Source organism: Mauremys mutica, chromosome 14 (genome assembly GCF_020497125.1).
Source record: "Mauremys mutica isolate MM-2020 ecotype Southern chromosome 14, ASM2049712v1, whole genome shotgun sequence".
Lineage (NCBI taxonomy): Eukaryota > Metazoa > Chordata > Testudines > Geoemydidae > Mauremys > Mauremys mutica.
The window spans coordinates 29,032,260-29,047,072 of NC_059085.1; the positions used below are offsets into that span (position 1 = coordinate 29,032,260).

Genomic DNA, 14,813 nt, shown 5'->3' on the forward strand with positions numbered 1-14,813 from the left:
CTAAACCTCTGACTACCAGAAGCAGGGAGTGGAAGACAGAGGTGGCTCATTCCATAGTTGCCTTGTTCTGTACATGCCTCACAAAGCGGTGCATGGGCCAATGTTTGAGACAGAATACTGGGCAAGATGGACCATGGTCTATCCAATATGGCAGTTCTTATGTTCCAAGAGCCAACCCACCAATTTGTACCAGTCCCTTAACTTGTTCCATTATCTCTGTTTTGGCTACTACATTTTAAACCAGTTGCCTGGGAAGGCACCTGTATCAGGACATAGAACATATCTTGCCTTTGACAAGCTTTATATTCACTAATGCCAAAAGCTACAATTAACTTTGCAGACTATTGTGGGATAAATAAGTGAGCAAAGTGAGCAAATTTGGTAAACATAACTGCCCATATAATGGTTATAATACAATATTAATATGGTAAGCCCTATGCCGAACATCTGTATTGGCTAACAGGTTCAACTTTATCATTTTGACTTATGTTATATTGTATTATAATTTATACTATACAGTAGACCCTCAGAGTTATGAACACCAGAGTTATGAAATGACCAGTTAATCACACACCTCATTTGGAACTGGAAGCAGCGGCGGCGCCAGGCACCAGCGCTCCAATGTCCCCAGCCAGGGCCAGCTCTACCATTTTTGCTGCCCCAAGCAAAAAAAAAGCGGTCCAAACTGCCGAAGCCCGGGCTGTGCCGCCCCAAAAATGGATGGAATGGCGCTCTTAGCATGTGCCACCCCAGGCACATGCTTCCTCCACTGGTGCCTGGAGCCAGCCCTGTCCCCTGCTCCTTCTGCTTGCACCCCCTAGCACAGCCATAAGTTGCTGCTTCTGGTGTTTTATCCTGTTCAGGCTCCTGAATGAGAGGTGAGCAGTGAAGCCAGGTAGGAAAGGCGGGTCCGGATGTGCAGGAGACCCCCTTACAGATGGCCTTAGCACACTTTAAGTTGACATAACGTGCAGTCAGAAAGCAAGATGTTTCCATTTTCTTTACTTGGTTCATAACAAATAAATCAGGCATAACTTTCAGCCGTACTAGATGGCTGTATTCAGGGGGGATGTGTGTTGGGGAGGGGGAGGGGTAAGAGGTCACATTCATAATTGTTAGAAGTCCCTGTCATCCTTTGCAGTGTTTTGTGATCTCATGAGGACTGGAGTGCCTGGGGCCAGCTTACTGATGGCTAAGTACTAATTTCCTCCTGGAATATTTAGTACTTCCATAGCTAATACTGGTTTCTAAAATGGAGACATATATAAACATGTATCAAGAGCTGGGTGAACGAGCGCAGTATTGGGCAAATGGGCTTGAAAATTGTGCACTATTGCTGAACAAGTATTATGCAAGCAGCTCCGGTCGGATCTCATCTCTGAGTTGTTTGTGACAGTTTACTCTGAGGTTATCGGACTGACTGATATAGTGGGACTAAAGGATGCTCAGCACTTTGCAGAGTTGGGCTCTGAGTGGACATTCAGCATAGTTTAGACCATTCCAGTCCAATAAGTGTATTATTAGAGAAATAACCGCGGGGAGGGGGAGGAGGAAGAAAGCAACGTGGCAATTTCCTTTGCATTAGTGGTGGCAGCACATTCCATCAGCTAAGAGCTGCTTTTAGTTTGTTTAGTAGTTTGTAGTAGCTCATTTTGGGGTGTACATTAATTCCATGATATCAAAAACCCTCTTAAGACCAGTGAAATCAACAGTTGCTTCTGGCTTTGATTTTGTCCTCCAAGATAGTCTTTCCTCCTCACTAATTGTTGTGGCAGTGATTCAACAGGCCTTAGCGCCAAAAGATCATTCATTCTGGAGCACTGATGTCAACAGATAATTTTCTATTTCCCAGGGTGGGCTTTCCATAAATTATTTGACTTCATGCACTTGTGTTTATTTAAGTGGGCCGTTTCTTTCAGTACACTAGGAGAAGTAGCTTCAGGTATTTTGAGAAGTTGGCAAACTGCTCTTGAGTTTCTTTTGCCTTTCCCTAGATAGAATGAACTGATCCAGTGAGATTCCTCCTCAGGTACATTTAACAATTTAAAGGCCCAGTTTTCAAACATGCGTGCCCCGAGTTCATGGCCTATGTCAATATTTAGCTTCAAGTGCTGGGTCAGAAGTCAAAGTCTCCCAGGCAAGGCACTTCAGCGCATGTACACAATTAAACACAGAATTAGTCCAACGGATTATGTACCTACTCATATTCGTGCTGAATTGTGCCCTTAACCCACTATTGCTCAGGCTCCTTTAGATTTGCTGATTCATGTATTTTCCCAAATGTTCTTACAAAGGTTAGTACGCATGGTACATTTTTAGAATGGAAAAACATTGTAGATTTGAAGTTTTGGAAAATAATATTTTTGCATAATAGCTCAGTAATAGCAGATTTTTATGGTTATGTACACATTCTCCTTGAGAGTTTTGTTCCTCAGACTTTTGGAGAGGATTCTTGCTGACTTTGACAGTGGTGAAAATTATAAAGTTGCATATTAAGAAAGCAGAGGGGTGATGTCCTTTTCTACCATTTCTGGATGGGCAAATAGACTGAACAGAGACGGTTGCCTTGAATAGCAGTAGTAAATCAAGTTGCCATACCAGGCTATGGTGGCACATGGAAAATACATACAAGTTAGAAATACTTTCTGCTGGCAGAGACTTTAGTTTATGTATTGTTAGATTAGGAATTGTAAATAAACCTCAATGAATAATTTTTCTTTTATTTAAATGTCTCAAGTTTTGGCAGAGTTTTAGGTTTTCAGTCATCAGCTTTTCCATTTTTTCTGGGATTGCATGCATCTATTACTGTTATCAAAGTTGTGCCCAGAGGTCCCAATGGAGACATGAGCCACATTGTGCTAGATCTGAAGGTTGATTTTATAGGGCAACTGTTCTCATTTACTTTACACAACCCATCTTGAGGGTCCCTCACAGAGTGCTATACAGTAAAGGTGGCCTCACACAGACCTGCACCGTATATAATAAAATCCTCCACCTCAATTTTACACAGCTGAATAAAAGCATCTCATGGTACCAATCCCTGCACTCACATTTTCAATACAGTGGCAGAAAGGAGAGAAGAGGGGTGTTGATTTCCCCCACTCTGCACTGGGCCCAAGAGCAGGATTGGTGAACCAAGGGGAGCAATCTGCTCCATCTTAATGCATGGAGCAGACTGTGCAGGTCCTGTGTGTCACATGCATCCTAGGAAAAATTGTGCTTCAGTCTAGCCTTGCACAGCTTAGTGCAAAAGAGCAAATTGGTGGAATGACTCAGCAGAAACAACACCCAGTCAAGCAAGTCTTTGCTCTGAACGGATGTTTGTAATATGAAAAGGTGAACAAAAACATAAAAGAAAATGAAATAAAATGCCCCCAAGGTAGGGGTCCAACCATTTCCCAAGCACCCAATGTACTGTCCTTTGCAGGGGCACTTCTGCAAGGGGAGGAGCTGAACTGATGTTAAGTCCTCCTTTACTGGGAACTCTGCACCCTGTCACACATAGTTCACTCTTGAGCATCTTTGGTGATCCTCCTTCAGTGAGTTATTTTTCCAAAGAATGACTTTAATGTCAAAAATCTATATTAGTGCCTTGTTTAACTTACCTGGAAGATCTCCCTGCTGGAGTTAGCAATGAATCCTATGGGTGTCAAAGCATTCTGCAAACTGATCCCTTCCACCAGATACATGAAACAGTATAAAAAAAAATCTCTGGATAAGACTCCAGAATTGGTTAATTTCCAATTGTAGTTGATTTTATTTTGTGACACACATACATGCCCTTTCTCCCCCACACATTATGAATTATAATTCTGCATGCTCTTTCTTTTCCTTCATTTTCTTGATTTTTTCAGGCAGAGTCTTTGTCCAGAACTCCACTCTGTTCCCTTTCAGTTTCTTTGCTTCCTTCTGCTGTAAACTCAACTCCAGGTATTGTTCATTCATGTCATACACTGGCCATTCCACCAAACCTGCGCCATTAGGATTTCTACACACAATAGAATGAAGAGGTGATATAGACTGGGAATGGGATAGTCCATAACTTTTAGGCCTTCAGTTTTAATCCAGCCCAGACTGACAGCTGTCCATTACCATGTGAAATAAGTTAGTGGGCTCAGGTTAGTTTCTAATACAAACACTTCCATAGCACAGAAGTTATCACAATAATATGCACTGAGAGGTGGTAGTGTGGTGTGGAGGATAGTGTGTAGGACTAGGACGCAGGAGACTTTGGGTATGTCTACGCTACTGCAGCTATGATGCTGTAGCAAAGACACTTGCTACATTCACAGAAGGGGTTTTTCCCTTGATGTAGATATTCCACCTCTTTGAGAGGCAGTAGTTATGTCAAGGAAAGAATTCTTTCATCGAGCTAGCGGCGTCTACTGTGGGGCTTAGGTTGACATAACTATGTCACATAGGGCACTAGTGTGAGATGTAAATTAGGCCATGGGTTCCATTCCCAGCTCTCAAGATGGTCCCAGGTCACGATTCTGACACATTTTAGTGAGGCTCTGGGCAGCAGCTTGCACTGTCACTACCTATGCTGTACCTGTTCTGTAATTAAGCAGAGGACTGAAGTCTCTAGGGCTGTCCATGAAGCTCCTTCAGAAACATTACAGGGTCTGCATAACTGGGCTTTTTAATTGGCTATACATTCTAAAAAGCAAATTCTCTATTTGAAAAGAAGCCATGAATCTCACCCATTTCGAGCAAAGTTAGCCCAATATTTCATTATTGTCCTGCTGAGGTGTTCCTCTTCCGCTGTAGCATCTCTGGAAGCTGGGAATATCAAAGGAGACTTTGTTTGCATAGTGAAAACAGGTAGTAGGTGTAGATTCAGAACCATCTTGCACCAACTACAGTTAACCTTTTGAATCTCAATATTTTATAGACTGCCAGTTAAACTATTACTTTGAGGGTCGATGTGGGTGTGTGCGGAGGGGGTGCTAGAGAAAGGGAATGTATATGTCTATAGTCTCCAAAAAAGGGTTAAATTACCATATATTGCTGGGTAAAAAGGAAGCCTGACGTAAATCCATGTTGTCAGGTGAGGACTGGGAAAAGTAGTGTCACAGACAAACTACCCATTACTTTCCTATGCCAAACAACCATCTTTATTTTGGGAAATCAAACAGAATAATTTGTGATGAGAGGAGCGAGAAGGAAATATATGTTTTTAATTTTACAAGTAGAATTTTGCAAGGCTGATTTAAATATGGCCAAATTCTGCCTTCTCGTACACCCACTTGTGCAACTCTGCTGATTTTAGCAGGTACCTGTCAGCCCATGATACCAAAGGGAACAACATATGGCTAATCTAGGGGTTCTCATAACAATGTTTTTTCGTTTTTGGGGGGGGCGGGGGAGAGGGACTCAGAATGCGGCCACCATCTCTTGCTGGTGGCCACTCTGACAATTTTTCCTAAAATACTTAATTAACTTTAGGAAAAACTAATAAATATGCACATAACTATGTCCAAATCATTATTTATGTAGGATTTTTTTTCCAGACTAATAATAAAAATAATGTACAGTTGTCTCTATTCTTTACTGGACCTAAACAGAAGAGAAACACAAATAAGGTGCTTTGTACGTTCTTGTCTTTTGCTTTTTTTTGGTTGCTTCCCCCGACAAACCCAAGACATGCTAGTTACTAAGTCTTCTGTAAAAAGCAATATTAACAAACATACAAATATATCACTTTTCACAGCAGACTTACTCAGCCCCAGCAAGTCCTGGATGGGGAGGTGGATATGGAAGCAGCAGGGGACAGGGACACTGGAAGTGGAGGTGTGTGACCCTGGGGCCAGAGTCTGCCACCGTATGGCTGGGGAATGGAGCCTGAAGCCCCATGACTGGAGCCTGCCACTCGCCACCTAAGGGCTGAAGCCTGACCCCACCAGCCCTGGGAAGGTGGGGAACTCACTGTCTGCCTGCTCCTCCAGCTTTTGTCTCTCCAGAGGTGGCAGGGCCCAACCACTGCTGGTAACCCTGGGGGAGGGGGCCGTTTCTTTGCGCCCCCCATCACTGCCCAGGAGGCTGTGGCCGCAAGAAAAATCCCTGGTGGCCGCATGTGGCACGGTGGCTGCATTTGAGAAACTCTGGGCTAACCTGCAGTTCTACTGGAACAATAAACATACATCATATTACAAAATTCCTTACCAAACAGTGACGTCTCATCAGTAAGAAATGCCCCTCCAAAGACAAAACTCATTTCATCTCCATGATCTGCTTTTACAAAATCTGGTTTGAAACTTGCTGAACTTGGACGATGTTGGAATTCGTAAAAGTAGACAGGAGATCCAGATGCTAACAGAAAACACAATTAAAATAAATAGAAAAACCTCTACAACGCACAAAGGTACCAAGCCTATTCAGTGCTGCATGGGAATGAAAGTTGTCCTTTTTTAAAATTTTATTTTTTTAAATCTACAACATATTACATTTTATAGTGAGAAGCTAAAACTGGAGACTGGAATCAATAGTTTCTGACTTGAGTTTCAGATGAGATATGATCTCCAAACATAAAAGGAAGGATATCAGATTCAAAGCAGTTAATGGATCAAGCCCCAGGTACATTAAAGACTTAATTTTGATCTATGAACCACTAAGAAAGTTGTTCTCGTTTGGGACAATGCAGATGACAAACCAAAGGACAAAGAACATGAGCATTTAGAACAAAGCATTTTCAACCCCCCCAATCTTGCTCTGGAACCAACTTCCAGAAGAAATCAGCTGAATCTAGAATCGGATCGCTTTTAGGAGACACTGTAGAACCTCTTGAAAAAGATTTTCCACCATAGTAAAAATGACACCATCAAAATCCCATTGACACAACTTCCCACCACCCCAAAAAAGAAGCTGAAACAAAACCAACCAAACAAAACAAACCACATACTCCAATAAGAGTTTTTACCCCACAAAAGGAGAACTAATGATGCCATGAAATCCACTAGGGACTTTGCTGTTGCTGTCCATTTTACATGGAAGACACTCAAATCCTATGCTGGCAGGTGGCAGTGTAAAATCCTAAAATAGCTAAATCGGTAACGAGAGGGACCTGCTTTTTGGCTGCATCCAGTACCAAAGGGGGAACAGTTTGGGCACAGTGACTGAAAAAGGTTAGGGGGATATTACAGAAGAAATAATTAAAGCCTGCTTAACACAAGGAATACTTGAGTTCTGTCTTTGAGAGTCAAAGTGCTTATACAAGTGAAAAGTGGAAATGTACTCACAGAAGTGCCTTGTCCCCAGTCCACTATTCAGTCACCAAGATTAGGAAGAGCACTGTGGCCTTACACCCCATATTCTTCATAGTAATAGTATAATATGATTATGGTATAACTATGATATATTTTATGCAAGATAGATCATGTGAGATATCACTGAAAATGTTATGATTCACTGAATACGATTATCCTACTTGTATGCATGTATCATTTTGGTATCTGAAGTTAGGAATATTGTCTATGCATTTATTACAAATGTGTTTACACCCGGGGAATGCCCACTAGGCAGAATGCAATCACTCTAGATGGCTGCCTGAGAATGGACATTAGGGAGAACAACAGGTCTTAGAAGAAGCTAATCTCCCACCAGGGAGCCTTCCTGAGGACACTACAAACAACCTCTTCATTATGGCTGCTGTGACCCTACAGCAGGGGTAGGCAACCTATGGCACAGGTGCCGAAGGCGGCACGCGAGCTGATTTTCAGTGCCACTCACACTGCCCGGGTCCTGGCCACCAGTCCGGGGGGCTCTGCATTTTAATTTAATTTAAAAAACCTTATTTACTTTACATACAACAATTGTTTAGTTCTGTATTACAGACTTGTTTTTAGAAGATCTTTCTATAAACATTAAAATGTACGACTGGCATGCGAAACCTTAAATTAGAGTAAATAAATGAAGACTTGGCACAGCACTGCTGAAAAGTTGCCGACCCCTGGCCTAGAGGGACATGTGACCAAGTCACCTGGTACTGGACTCCATCTTGGAATACCAGTGTTTTTCCACTGAAAAGCATAGGAACTAAGCCTGGAGACAAAGGGTTCCCACATAGGCAAAAACTATTTAAGGCAGGAAAGTAACATCATCATGGTTCTTCAGTGACTCCCTGCCCAAAGAGACTCCTGTAAACACCTGAGGAAGAAGGACTGAATTTGGGGGAAGGGCTACACCCAGGCTAGGAGGATTTCTAGCCTGCGAAAGGGCTACCCGGGGTTTTAAACTGCAAGCAAGTGCAGTTTGCCCTTTAAGAATCTCTGCAACTAGCTTAAATGATCATTTAGGGTGAGAATTTGCTACTCATATCCAATCTCTTGGTAGATTAAGTTTAGATTGCGTTTTGTTTATTTGCTAGGTAATCTGCTTTTATCTGTTTGCTATCCCTTATAATCACTTAAAATCTATCTTTTGTTGTTAATAAACTTGTCTTTGTTTTGTCTAAAACTAGTGTGTGGAAATCATAACTTGGGGCACAAAGCTGTTGCACATCTCTCTCCACATTGAGGAAGAGGGCGAATTTTATGAGTTTACGCTGTATAGTTCTCTGTGCAGCTCAAGACAGTAAAAATCCAGAGGGGTGTGGGTGCCTGGGAAGCTGGTAAGTGTCCTAGCTGCATAGACTTCCCATGCAGGGGCTTGTCAGAAACCCTGTCTGCATGTTATTACAGCTGGGTGTGTCCCTACCTGTGTGTTGGTGAAAGTGAGAGACCGGAAGCATTTCTGCAGCTTGTGACAGCATTATAGGGTGAGTGGGACCCCAAGCTGATGGGTTGGAGGACTCAGTGGTACTCCAGTTCCAGGCAGTGCCTTGGGGGGGACCCATCACAAAGCACATTAAAAAGTGACTCAATAATATTCAGTAATGAATACAACTGAGACTGCTTGGCTGCCACCTAACTAGAAAGAGCAGTGACCAAATTGAAGTCAGATCATGTGCGAATTAAGCGTGCCATCCGTAGTCAAGTGAGAATTGAGTCTTGGCAGGTTTGAACTTGTGACCTTTTATTTAACAAATATTAAGTAGAAACTAACCTCTGTGATAATTAGATGTTTTTATAGCTGGAATTAAATAGGTTGCATCTCCCATCAAATCCAGAAACTGGTCCCGCAGGGCGACAGGGTCGTCTGTGTCTCCCAGATACTCATCTGTTATCAGAGACACAAATTCAGCTGGCACAGACTGGAAGGAATGAAGGAAGGAAGGAGAAGAAATTAACCAAAAACCATTAAAAAGAAGTGTCAATCTCTAGAATTCCATGTCAGCAATTAGCTTGTAAATACTTTTTTTTTTTAAATCAGAACCAGACAGCCCAGCAATAAATGTAGCGTTTGAGAACACTACCTATTTGTGCCCAGCTTTGTGTTAAGTACATGCAGACAAGTAGGTGCCAGGTGTCAAAAATGCACATAGGCCCTTCAGCATCTGTGGGATTTTATAAAAATATATGTACTAAAAAAAACCCAAAACTCCTCCAAGTCCTAAATGTTCAACACATCTGAAAAGAAAGAGAGAGACATGAGAAAATCTGCAGGTCTCTTACCAAGAGTGGGTGCAGCATTTGTAAGGTAGAGAGGATGGTTTCTTTATGCATGCCCTCCTTCAAGCCAGGTATGTTGTATGCCTACACAGGAACATATTACAAATAATCATTTATGTTTATATAGCCCAAGAGCCTTAACAGCTACACAGAGATTTACATATAAACTCACAAACGAATGGTTCTGTATAACACAGGAATTGCCATTCTGGATCAGACCCAAGGTCCATCTACTACACTATTAGGTCTCAAACAGTGGTAAAGACCATGTGATTCAGAGGAAGGTGTAGGAACCACATAGTAGGCAGGTATAGGTAATCTGCCCCCCACCTCCTGCCGCAAATCAAGTCTCATCCTGATCTCTAATAGTTAGAGACTGAATTAAGGCCTGAAGCATGAGATTTCATATACCTTCCAAAATGATGATAACAACACTGGATACTGTTATCATATGTGTGTCCAATCCCTTGTTGAGTCTTGCTAGTTAAGGTTAGAAAAGTTGATACAAAATGTAGAATAAGTAAAGCTTTTGCCAAGTTTTTAGGGAAGGTAGATCTAGATATAAATCCCTAAAGTTCTGACTATAAGGTAAATCAAACTCAAGCTTTGAGATTTCTCCTAGTACAGGAGGCTCTCAGTTTGGAGAAACCTGCAGCTGGTGATGTGGAGGGAGTGAGGTTGTAAACTCCTGAAGTTGAATTGCAAAGCAAAAAAAGTTGGTTTCTTTGTGTCACTACTTCTTTGTGATGTATGGATGCCTCAAAAGCTTTATTAATTAATTAACAAAGACAGTGGTTTCCCCTGCTTGATTTAACATTTGAATATCAGCCTACATTTTCAAGAGAGGCTAGTGATTTGGGGTGCCTTAATTTATTTTTGGATGTCCAGTCTGAGGCGGCCCCTTAAAGGCGCCTGATTGCCAGAGAGTGGCACTCAGTGCTTTCTAACAAACAATCTGGGCATCCAAAATCACTAGTCAATTTTGAAAACTCAGGCCATCAGATCTTCATTTCCCTCTCTTTGCTGGAGGACCATGGCAAAATACTCAGAGGACTTCTGTGGTGACATCAGATAGTCCTATAATCTGAGCTGCAGCTCCCACTGACCAGGTGTGTGTGTGTGTGTGTGTGTGTGTGTGTGTGTGTGTGTGTGTGTGTGTGTGTGTGTGTGTGTGTGTGTGTGTGTGTGTGTGTGTGTGTGTGTGTGTGTGTGTGTGTGTGTGTGTGTGTGTGTGTGTGTGTGTGTGTGTGTGTGTGTGTGTGTGTGTGTGTGTGTGTGTGTGTGTGTGTGTGTGTGTGTGTGTGTGTGTGTGTGTGTGTGTGTTGGGGGAGCCAGGTGAGGAATGTTGATCATTACTTTAATTTCTAGTCTTTTCTAATTCTTAGACTTAACTTTCCTCTACTCTTCCCTCCATCCCAGAGGTGGTCTGTAATGACTTTGGGATCCTTCGGAATGAAAGGCCCTCTGTGAATGTAAAGTTATTTTTTGGAAAGAGAGAAAACTCCCATAAAATGTTCAGGGGGAGCTTGGGGAAGGGAGCGGGGAAAGGCCTAGCCTAGCCTAGCCAAGAATGGGTGACCAAACTTTGTTTTTAATAGGAGAGGAGGCTGGGGTCCTGGTATAAAAAGGTTTGAGAAATGTGCCACTAATATGCAGTTAATGCTGTAGAAGAGCCATTAGAAATTACTCACGAAAGGAAGAACCCAGCCATATTCATGATTATTTATTCCTATTATATATGGGACAGCACTGAAGTCTTTGCCAGCCATTAGCTCTTCAGGGTTCTTCTGAATAAACACACCATCTATAACTGCTGGGATAATTGAGACTTGCTGGAGGAGAAAAAAAGAACGCATTTTTAGAGCCCTGTGCAGATACAAAATTTGTATCCGATCTGCGACCTGCAAAAATGGTCCATGGATATCTGTGGATGTAAGTGAATATCTGTGGATTTGCAGGGCTCTACACATTTTCAATTGTTATGTGGACTTACTGGATTTCCAGCAGACAATATTGCAAAGTTTCAACTGAGACCAGACTAAGAAATCACACAAATATTAGTAACAGTGTGACGGGGTGGACTAGGTCCTGGGGCCCCCTGCTGGAGGCCTTATGCTCCAGCCACACCTCGCCCCAGAAAAGGGCAGTGGAGAGGGTCCTCCGAGCTGCCTATTGTGGCTGTGTGTGAAGCAACCAAGCAGAGCCCAGCAGGCTAGTATAAGAAGAGCGGCAGGGCCAGACTAAGAGCAGTTCGTTGCTCGAGCTGGAGGAGAGTGGACTGTACTCGGAGCTGGCTGCTGGGACTCCACCAGGACAAGGCCAGAGGTTAGGGTGAAGAATGTGCTGGAACCACAGGGAAGTGGCCAGGGAATTAAAGCAACAATGCAGATTATTTAAAGGGTACCTGGAGTAGAGGGCGGGCCCAGCCCAGCCACTGGGAAAGCCACTGGGAAAGCAGCCTGGACTGTGAGGCACCCCAAAAGGGGAACTGAACTGTAGTGGCCCAGCTGAAGAGCTGGGGCCAGAAAGGCCCTGACAGGGCAAAGACACTGGCTCCAGGGAAGGAGCCCTGGGGCACTGCTCAATTCCGGAGCAGGGAAACCTTAAAGGTGAGTGCGACCCCATTACAAACAGTTATACCAAAAAAAGAAAAAAAAAAGATTACGATGCTGGGCCCAGTTCAGCCCAGAGACACCTCTATGGGTGTCAGTGCTATTATAACTGTGTGCACTGTGGCTGCATTTGATATCTCACAGTTAGCCTCACCCACCTGTTGTTGTTGAAAGTTCAAAATCATTTCTTCTTCTGGTTTCTTCCTTAGGCAATGAACCATGGCAGCCGAACTGGAGGTGTCGCAGCCAGTTAAATTAGCGACTACCTGCATTTATTTACAAAAAAAAAAGTTAGAACTTTTAAAATCTTTTAGGTTCTAGGGAGATTATGTTAAACAGTAAAAATAAAGTGTTACAAGGAATAGCATGTGGAATTTGTGACGCTAACATAGCGCACACACTTACAAGTCCATCTTTAATGAGCACCAATTTTTCCATGATAACATACACTTGAAGACATAGGGTGGAACTGTCAAAACTGCTCATTGTTAGCCCAACTGATTTAGTCCTAGGCTGGATGCTTTTAAAAAAAATCTCACCCATAGCATAGAATACTAGCTGAATGTGCTTATAAATTAGCTTGGTAGGTCTGGAATCTAAACAAGAGACCAAATGATAAGTGTAACAAACATGTTATTTTAAAGGGACATTTATAAACCTCACAAGAAATGAACAAAGCCAAGGCCATTACTCTTGTTTCACATAACTGATCATCTGGTCTAATCACTGACATGAGTTCAGAACAAAGTATCACACTTCTCTTTCTGAACTTCTTGGCTGCTTTTGGTTTATGGAACATATTCTAAAAAATATTTTAGTTTGGGCCAATAAAACAGCAATCAATCTCTAGAGTTCTCATATTCCACTGAAGCAGACTCACTTTCCCCAGCATGAGCCCTGCATGAGCACATATATAGGGGTATAAGGAAAAAGGAAGATACAAAAAGCTTTAAGTCAAAAACAAAATCTGAGTGGGAATCATCGAATCAATAGAATCATTGAATATCAGGGTTGGAAGGGACCTCAGGAGGTCATCTAGTCCAACCCCCTGCTCAAAGCAGGACCAGTCCCCAACTAAATCATCCAGGAAAGGAAGGAGGAAACTTGCAAAAAAGAGGCAGATGACAATTTCCACGTAGGAAAAACACTATGTAACATTTGAAGGATGGAATCTGATCTCTGTGTAATAGGTTGCAATGCACATGCCCCATGATGAAGCTTTAAAGAATCTAGCTGAACAAAGAAAACAATGTTAACTCCTCTGCAATGAGACAGAACTGAGAGGGCAGATGATGTGTCATCATAACTGTGCTGCTCCATTAACATAGCCAGTAAGAATGGGTATATCAGAACCTTAGCAATCACTTCAGGATGTGAACTGAACATGGCAGAAAGAAGTGCAACTCCACTCTCAGAGATGGCTTTATGGAACAAGCCTTTGGCCAAGGGAGATAGTACCTGGAAGAGATGGAAAAAAGTAGGGTTCAAACATTATAGTAGAGATGGACCCAAGCTTCCAATTTCAGGTGGACATGCAACCTTTCCCAGAGTTTGGGGTGGTTGTTCCTATTTGGGGGACTGGTTCAGTTGTCAGACTTAATGCGATATAGGACTGATACTCATTGTTATTCCCAACATAATCTCAAACTCCTGGTTTTACTTTATGTGGGGGTGGGGTGGGGTTCAAAGCCTCATCAATATCCATTATAGCATTTGAGGGGAAGGGTGGCCTTGTGACTAAAGGGAAGTCAGGAGAAAGGAGCTCTGTTTTTGGCTCTGCCACTGGCCTGCTATGTCCCTCAACCTCTCTATGACTCAGTTACCCCATCTGTAGAATAGGGATAATACTTCCCAATTTCTCAGCAGCATTATGAGACTCAGTCAATCAATGTTTGTAACACACACTGAAACCCATGGATGGAAGGCAGCACAGAAATGCAAAGTATTGTATTAGTCACTATAAAACCTACAAGGAGAGAAACGCTGACTCCTCCTGCAGACTCTCCAAATATAGTGACAGATCCTGGATCTCCTCCAAAATGTTTGATATTCTCTTGAATCCACTGGAGAGCTGCCACTTGATCCAAAAAGCCCCAGTTTCCTCGAGCATGTTCATCACCAGTACTGAAAGCAAGAGGATTCTAAGTAAGTCCCAACAGACTTTGTTTTGCTGTTATTAAGTTTATGGTTCTATCTCCAGAAAACAAAAATAATCATGTATGTACATGGTTTAGAATAACCTTACTGAAGATATGTATTTCTACAAACACCTCCAGAGAATGTGCCTAATTCAACCCTGGGGTAACTTCACCTTAGGTGAGTGGAGTAACTTCTGGTATGAATTTGGCCCAAGTTAACTAAGATACGTAAACTTTTCCCTGTTTGTGGTCTGACTTTTGGCTATAGGTTTCTATGCATTTCTGGATGATGAAAGCAAAGAGACAAAATAGTAAATAATCCCCCAGAAATGCAGAACTTGAAAGGGTTTATGGCAGGTCTATACTTAAAACGCTGCACAGATGCAGCTGCACCCCTGTAGCTCTGAAGTGAGGATGTGTCTACCCTGAATGGAGAGAGGTCTCCTGTCATTGATGTAGTTAATCCACTTCCACGAAAGGTAGTAGCTCTCCCACCAACATAGTGCTGTCTACAC

At 42.5% G+C, this 14,813-nt stretch overlaps 1 protein-coding gene across 3 annotated transcripts in view; it reads right to left on the reverse strand.

Moving 5' to 3' along the window:
• Positions 1-3,740: 3,740 nt before the first annotated feature.
• Positions 3,741-14,813, reverse strand: part of LOC123349402 (fatty acyl-CoA hydrolase precursor, medium chain-like) — a 31,527-nt gene continuing 20,454 nt past the window's right edge. For all 3 annotated transcript variants that reach the window (XM_044987423.1, XM_044987421.1, XM_044987424.1), the window contains exons 6-14: positions 14,131-14,284; positions 13,514-13,618; positions 12,319-12,426; positions 11,240-11,380; positions 9,552-9,632; positions 9,043-9,190; positions 6,166-6,312; positions 4,704-4,782; positions 3,741-3,988 (exon numbers count right to left, since the gene is read on the reverse strand). In XM_044987423.1, coding sequence (XP_044843358.1) covers positions 3,805-3,988; positions 4,704-4,782; positions 6,166-6,312; positions 9,043-9,190; positions 9,552-9,632; positions 11,240-11,380; positions 12,319-12,426; positions 13,514-13,618; positions 14,131-14,284 — 1,147 coding nt within the window. In that variant the 3' untranslated portion in view covers positions 3,741-3,804. The remainder of the gene's footprint in view (positions 3,989-4,703; positions 4,783-6,165; positions 6,313-9,042; positions 9,191-9,551; positions 9,633-11,239; positions 11,381-12,318; positions 12,427-13,513; positions 13,619-14,130; positions 14,285-14,813) is intronic.